Source organism: Podarcis raffonei, chromosome Z (genome assembly GCF_027172205.1).
Source record: "Podarcis raffonei isolate rPodRaf1 chromosome Z, rPodRaf1.pri, whole genome shotgun sequence".
Classification (NCBI taxonomy): domain Eukaryota; kingdom Metazoa; phylum Chordata; class Lepidosauria; order Squamata; family Lacertidae; genus Podarcis; species Podarcis raffonei.
This window is the reverse complement of record NC_070621.1, coordinates 19,307,641-19,315,473: the sequence shown is the minus strand read 5'-3', so window position 1 is coordinate 19,315,473 and position 7,833 is coordinate 19,307,641. Positions and strand designations below refer to the sequence as shown.

At 49.0% G+C, this 7,833-nt stretch overlaps 1 protein-coding gene across 2 annotated transcripts in view; it reads left to right on the top strand.

Annotated features, from left to right (window-relative positions):
- The first annotated feature begins 744 nt into the window (after nt 1-744).
- Nucleotides 745-7,833, top strand: part of GPSM1 (G protein signaling modulator 1) — a 59,001-nt gene continuing 51,912 nt past the window's right edge. The window contains exons 1-2 of one of the 2 annotated variants that reach the window (XM_053373714.1): nt 745-851; nt 7,312-7,533. In XM_053373714.1, coding sequence (XP_053229689.1) covers nt 790-851; nt 7,312-7,533 — 284 coding nt within the window. In that variant the 5' untranslated portion in view covers nt 745-789. Of the gene's footprint in view, nt 852-6,117; nt 6,250-7,311; nt 7,534-7,833 lie in introns of those variants that run through there. The other variant, XM_053373715.1, reaches the window with a different exon arrangement.

Sequence of the window (7,833 nt, the reverse complement as noted above, 5' to 3'; positions counted from 1 at the left end):
CATCCAACCTCTGCTTAGAAACCTACAGTGAAGAAGAATCCACCACTTTCGGAGACCACAAAATCACAGAACTGTAGGGTGGGAAGGAACCCGGCCAAGGCAGGAATCCTAGCTGGCCCAGGCTGGGGAAACGGCGGCCACCTGCGGCGAGGTCCCTGTGCGATCAGCAGTACAGCAGGCTATGGCCGTTGCTCCAGGCAGAAGCACTTATCCTCTCGCGTAGGGGCTCCAAGCACAGGAAGGTGGAGGCTGGACAACAACCCCCTTCCTGTGGATCGAGCCCGCTTCGTTCCAAAAGTGACCAAGATACCGGAAATGAGGGTGGTCTAGGCGACCCCCGAAGGAGGGCGCCCCGTGGCGGCAGTGGGACCTTCATAATATTTATATTTTAAATCCAAAGCCGGAGATGGGGTAGAATGGGAAAGACGTTGCAAAGGAATCAAGTCCTTTAAATTCAAGACAAGTTTCCAGTCCTCATGACCCAAGAGGGTTTTATTTATTTATTTTTTGGCGCTCGGGGTGGTGGTGGGGAATGTAGCCCTGCGTCAATCAGCCCCCCCACAACTTCATCCTTACAGTTAAGCTTACTTTCTGTATTTGAGCCAGGGAGACATAAGCACCCGCCCTCCCGCGAAAGCGCGCAGGCGGGCGGGCGGAGAGGTGGGCGTTGACGTCAGAGCCGGGGGCGGGTCGCCCTGCCTCCACGGAGTCGGGGGTCCGGGTGAGCCGCCGTTGCCGGCCGGCTGGAGGCGGAGGAGGCGCTGCCCGCCCGCCTGCCCTCCCGCAGCGATGTCCCTGCTGGCCCCCGAGAACGCCCTGCCGGAGCCCCCGGACAAGAGGTTGCATTCCAGGTAGGGCAGAGTGGGGGCTGGACAGACAGCCGAGGCGAGGGGCGCCTCCTCCTCCTCTTCCTCCTTTTCGCTGCCCCCCTCAGCGCTTTGCGTTCAGGGGCGAAAGCTTGCCGGGTTCCAGGAGACATGGGGCTCCTCCCCGCTCGGGCCTTGGGAGGTTTTCCAGCAAAGAAGGTTGCCTCCCTCGCCCTCCGGGCTGGAGGCAGCCCCCTCCCCGTTTGCCCTCTGCGGGGTCTCCCTAACCCCAGGACCGTCTGCATCTCGCGTGCTTTCTGCGTGGTTCTCAGCCATTATTAGGAAATTGGTCTATTTCCTTTTGGGGTGTGTGGAGGGAAGTGTCATCTAGTTTCCCAAGGAACTCTGCTGCTGGCTGCAATAGGTAGCCGAGGGTCTGCCGAGTCGGACCGCTGCAAGTTCCAGCACTCACTGGCAGCAGCTATCCGGAGTTTCGGGCAGAGGAAACTCTTCCCCCCTCCAAAAAATATAAAGTAAGGTTCTGCTTCTCCTGGGATGAATTAAATAGGAACGAAGGATTGCACCTTCTACCGAGCCAGACTGCCGTCCCATTTAGCTCAGTGTAGTCTACTACACAGACTGGCAGTGGCTCTCAAGAGTTTCAGGCAGTGGGGCGTGCTCAGCCCTTCCTCTGAAAAGTACAGTGAAGTTCTAGTCCTCATGGTTCCAAATAAAGGACTGAATTAAACAGGAAACATAGGGGCCTTCGACACCCTAGCTTGTGGGTGCACCACTGGGGATGCTTTGCAACCCACGGTGACCCACAAAATAAATTGGGTGAAGCAGGGCTGGACAGCAGTGGGGATCCAAAGGTGCTTGACTTTTTCTTAGGATGTCCTAATGAGATCCTGGAGTCATAGGCTGCACCTGCATTTAAAGTGCTGCAATACCGCTTTAAGACAGCTTCCCCTAAAAACCCCCAGGAATTGTAGTTTAAGGGTGCTGAGAGTTCTTAGGAGATTCCCCCATACCCGTCCCAGAGCTGCAGAACCTAGAGTTCCCTGGGGAAGAATTAAACCACACTGGAACTCAAAACCCCTGAACAAACAATGGTTCCCATGATTCTTTTTTGGGGGGGAGGAGCCACATCCGTTTAAAATGGTATATAACCCTGCTTTAAATGTTTAGTGCTGGCAAGGCCTCAGAAAAACTGCAAGTGTATATCTGTGATTCTTGCATTCCAGGGGGTTGAACTAGATGACCCTTGGGTGTCCCTTTCAGCTCCATGATTCCATGATGATTAAGGGCCTGATTTTGCAGAGTCAGAAATGCTGGGCTGGGCTTTAATTGTGTATTGCTGTGGAACTCCCGGATTTCTAAAAAGGCCTTGGGTGCTGGGTCTGGGTCCAGGGGAAGACCACCCTGCAAGGGGGGGGGGTTGGTAGAGAGAGCATAGCCATTGTGGCTAGTATCCATTGATAGCCTTGCTTGCCCTCTGCCATGTCACCTCTTCCCTCTCTTTTTCTCTGCCTGGAACCCTGGAGAGCTGTTGATGCTGCCGGCCAGAGCAGGAAATGCTCATTTGCATAGGAAGCCCAGCATTACTTACTTTGACCATCAGCAGCTCTCTGGGTGAAGTCCTAGTCCTCATGGTTCTGAAGAAATCAGAACCTGGGGCGTTCTGTATGCAGCACAGATACTCTGCCACTGAGCTACAGCCCTTCTAGGTTAGAATGAGTCGACGGCCTGCGTTCCTGTGCCATTTGGAAGCCATTTGCCATGGCCAAAGAAGCCTAGACCAGGACTACTACCTCACTATTGGATCAGGCAGCTGTTTCTCTGGCCCACAAGCTGCTTTGCTGCCCCACCCCAGGGCCCAGAAACCACAACCATGTTGGATTTGGAACCTGGTCCCTAGAACGTGGGCTCCTCGGGGGGGGGGGGGAGAGAATGTCAGGCGGGAACAGAGGCGAGCAACCACTTTTGGAAGGGGCCAGTGTTTCCTTTTCCTTTGCAATCCTCTACTTAGCGAAAATAAAATTACAGGGTTCATTCCAGGGACCTGCAGTGAGGCAGCTTCTGGATTTACAAGATTTGCTAGGAGAGGAGAGTCCATGATCCCCAAGGCCCCATGCAATGCTAGCCTGATTCTGGAGCATATTTCTCCCTTTAAACAGAAAAATAATTACGGGGGGGGTGAGGGGAGTTTTTTAAAAAAGAGTCTGCTGGATCAGTCCAGCATCCTGTCCTCACAGTGGCTGAACAGTTGCCTGGGGAAACCTGCAATCAGGACCCGAGCACAAGAGCAACACTCCTCTCCTGCGTTTCCCAGCAACTGCTGAGAAGCATCACTGCTTCTAACTCTGGAGGCAGACAATAGCCATTGCGGCTAGTAGCCTTGACAGCCTTCGCCTCTTCCGAGAAATTACCTAATCCTGTTTTAAAACCATCCAGGATGGAGGCCATACTGCCTCCTGCAGGAGGGAGTTCCATAGTTTTGGGCCGACAACGTTCCATCATGGGATGTGAGTTACTTATCTGATTGTGTGTATGTGTGTGTGTTTTAAAAAAATATAGATGGGTTTTTTAATGGCTTTCAGGGCAGATAAAAGAAAGGGCTTCTTCACGCAGCACATAGTTAAATTACGGAACTGTCTCCTGCAGGAGGAAGTGATGGGCACCAACTTGGGTGGCATTAAAAGAGGATTAGGCAGATTCACAGAGGAGAAAGCTATCTGTGGCTGCTTGCCAGGATCCCAGATGTTGGAAACTGCAGGAGGGGAGAGTTGCTCTTGTGCTTGAATCCTGCTGCCCATAATGGCCATCTGGTCCTTCACTTATGTGGAGAGGATGTGAGGGTAGATGGGCCACTGGCCTGATCCAGCAGGGTTCTTCCAATGCTGTTTTGGAACCTCCAGGTCCAGAGGCAGCTTAACTGAATTCCTAGGTTCTATGGAGCATTTGGCCACTGTGAAGAAAGGGTGCCATTGGCCTGATCCAGCAGGCCTTAAGTTCCTCTTGTTTGCATTGGTGCTGTTCCCACCTCCAGCCCTTTCCAGATCCTTCCACGTCTCTTGCGTATTGAGCAGCTTCTGAAGGAGCTTGCACGAAGCCGGATGCAAATCTTAGCACGATTTAAACAAAGAAGAGTGAAGCAAACACATGCAGGCCACTCATCCGAGCTGGGAACAGAGATGGCATTATGGGGTTCCGGGGAAAGGATGCACAGGGCGGGCAGAGGAGCATTCCCAGAAGCATGGTGGCAGCATCAGAGAAACAATAGTGTCTTTAAGAAATGTAGACAGAAGACAGGCTCTTGTCAGAATTCGGCCGGCTGGGAAAGGGTCAACAGGGTGACTCTGTCAACTTCAGTTTGTCTGGAGTTTCGTATTTCCCTTCTCTTATCTTTATGAGTTTACTCCTGCATTGCAGGGGGTGGGGCTAGATGACCCTTCAGTTCTACAGTCCCATGAGTCTGTTGACATAAATGCAACAAATGCAAGGGGGAGGAAAAAGAAGTGCAAAAAAAGCAGTGTGTGATATCTGGGAGAGACTTCCTATTAGGTTGAGAGAGGACTTAAGGCCATTGGCTGAACTAAATTTAATGTTGTACTGTGGAGAGGGAGTCCTCTGTGTCTGTATTTAGAACCACAGAACTAGAGCTGGAAGGGACACCCCCCCCCCGCCAAAGCTCATCTAGTTCAATGCTCCACAATGCAGGGAATCACGACCAAAGCATCCAACCTCTTTTTAGAGATCTCTAATGAAGGAGAGTTCACCACCTTCCGAGGTCATAGAATCATCCACTTGCAGAGTTGAGGGAACCCCAGAACAGTCCAGCACTCTGCAATGCAGGAATCACAGCTAAATCACAGCTACTTGTGACATACAGTGGTACCTCGGGTTATATACGCTTCAGGTTACATACGCTTCAGGTTACAGACTCCACTAACCCAGAAATAGTACCTCGGGTTAAGAACTTTGTTTCAGGATGAGAACAGAAATTGTGCTCCGGTGGTGCAGCGGCAGCAGGAGGCCCCATTAGCTAAAGTGGTTAAGAACAGTTTCAGGTTAAGAACGGACCTCCAGAACGAATTAAGTACTTAACCTGAGGTACCACTGTATAAGACAAAATCCTGCCAAAAGAGCACATAATTTTCCAGGACCCTCCAAGCCTTTTGGCAACACGTTGTTGTTGTTGTTGTTGTTGTCACCATCCTCTTATTTCATAATGTATGTAAAACAGAGAACCATTATTAACAACAAATGAAAATTAAAAGATGGAAAAACAAAACGATAAGGCACGCAGAATGAGTACAGTTGCACAGGTAGCAAAGTTCCAGTAAAGAATCATAGAATTGGAAAGGATCCCAAGGGTCATCTAGTCCAACCCCCTGCAATGCAGGAATATCAGCATTATGAGATTATCAAGTCTAGTTCCAGATTTGCCAGGCTTGGGATGAAGGTTGCCTTGAAAATGAAATGTCCGCTGTACATGTCCTAAAAGAATGCCAAACTCTGTATAAAGTGCCTGGCGGTTCTAGTCCTCATTGATATCAAATTAGGTGTCATTTTCTTTATTATAACTATATTCCAGAGGGAGTGGTTCCAAGGGCCCTGTGTAAGATTTTGGGCTGTTTTCCAATGATCTACCCTATCGTTTTGGAGGTGAGGCGACCAGGAGTTCTGTCCCCTTTTGCAGGGCTGAGTTAACTCTGGGGAGGAAGGAAGGCTTGTGCAGCAAAGTCTATTGAGCATCTGGTTGCCATTAAAGACCCAAGTGGGAGCTGAGTGCCTCAGAGAGAGGAACAGGAGAAGCTCCCCCTGTAATTATCTGGAGCAAATCCTGACCATGTGATCTGCAAACGGATGTACAGAGCCTGGACGCCGTGTTCCTGGCGAGATGAAAAGAGCAGCTCCCTGGCAGCCGGCCGGACTTGGCGAGGGCTGTCATCATGGATGGATTGAGCCCAGCCAGAAGCCAGCCCAGGCACCACTCTCTGGGTTGCCGTGGTTAGCTAATACAGCTTCTGATTCCTCACACTCGGAGGAGCGGCCCAGAGGTTGCTTGGTGTTGCAGAGGCTGCTTTCGGGAGTAACCAGAAAGCTGGAGGACCAATTTTCAGCATCCTTAAGAAAATGCCGTCCAGTCCAGTATCCACTTCTCAGAGTTTCCAAATGCCCCTAGGACCCTAGGAGTCCAGAAAGACTGCCTCTGGGCCTGGAGGATAGACACTGGAGCTAGTAACCATTGATGCCCTTCTCCATGAGTTTGTCCAATCCTTTTTTAAAGCCATCCAGTTTGGTGGCCACCACTGCCTCCGACGGCAGTGAGTTCCACAGTTTAACTATGCATTGTGTGAACAAGAACTTCCTTTTGTCTATCCTGAATCTGAATGATGACCTTCTGCAGTTTCCCTTCTGGGCCACACATGGCTTGCAAGTAAGTCCCCTTTCCCGTGACCTTGAGGCACCCTCCTCCATTTCCCTTCCCCATGGGGGTTGCAGTCAATCAATTCCCCATCCCGCGCCAACCTCTGTTACTCAACAGTGAACTCTGCGTTTGATCAACACAGCTTGTTGAGGTTAATCGATTTTGGCTAATGTGACACCCAATGAACAGTGTTTTCTTTGCTGTGCTTAGAAGTCCTCATTTGCCATTTATTTTATTTTTAAAATTAACACACTGCCTTTCTGCTTGAAGGACGAGCTTTCAGAGCGATGCACAATGATGGATAATCAAAAGGCGTTTTAGACAACAGCAGGTGAAAAGGAAAATACAGCAATGAGTTAGCAGTAAAAACATACCATTTCATTTCTTCAATTTATATACCACCTTTAATCAAAAGGCACAAATCTCAATATCTATACATATTGATAATGTGATCTTGGCAGTGCACATCGTCATGGGAACTCAATGGAAAAAAGACCAAAATCTGACATTGAGCATTTGGGATCACTCACAATGGACTATAGCTATACAGTAATAGAGAAAATTGCACTTAACAGTGATTTTGATAAGGTCTAGAACCTCCAGGCACTTTTTTAATGATTTGGCATTATTTTATGAAATAATGCAGTGATGCCATCATTTTCAAAAGCAACCCTTTTCACAGTCCTGGCGTATCTGGAACAAGACTCAGTCACCAGATATGCTGATATTCCTGCATTTTCAATGGTTGGACAAGATGACCTTTGGGGTACTTTCCAATTCTGTGATTCTTTCCTGAGACTTGTTTATTTTAACCCCTGTGCTACTGGACTCGTTCTACATTCCAGTTTTATGGTTTTGCTTTTTCATCATCCTTTAATTTTCCTCTGCTGTTCTCATACATTTATATACAATGAATATATATATATATATATATATATATATATATATATATATACACCAGAAATATCAGAATGTCAGTGCACACAAAAACTTAAACAAGATAAAAACCCAAACAATTCTAGTAATAAATAATTATAATAATACCTTTGCTGTACATGTTTGCCCCCATAGGATGGAAGCCTCTTGCCTGGAGGTGGCCCTGGAAGGAGAGCGTTTGTGCAAAGCCGGGGATTTCAAAGCTGGGGTGGCCTTCTTTGAAGCAGCTGTTCAGGTGGGAACAGAGGACCTGAAGACACTCAGTGCCATCTATAGCCAGCTGGGCAACGCCTACTTCTACCTGAAGGAGTATTCCAAGGCTCTGGAATACCACAAACATGATCTCACCCTAGCTAGGTAAGTGTCCTGCTGCCAGAAGGATGTATTTATTCTCTCATTATGAACATCAGAAGAGGCCTGCTAGATCAAGCCAATGGCCCATCTTGTCCAGCATCCTGTTCTCACAGTGGCCAAATACCCCAAACAACCTAGGTATCTATATAGTCTGTCTCTGGAGCTCTTGAGGTCCCATCAGAGTGTCAGAAGAGCCTGGCTGCTGGATCAGGCCAGTGGCTCATCTAGGCCAGCATCCTTTCCCCATGACGGCTGAACAATTACCTCTAGGAGAAATCAGCAAGCAGGATCCGAGCACAAGAG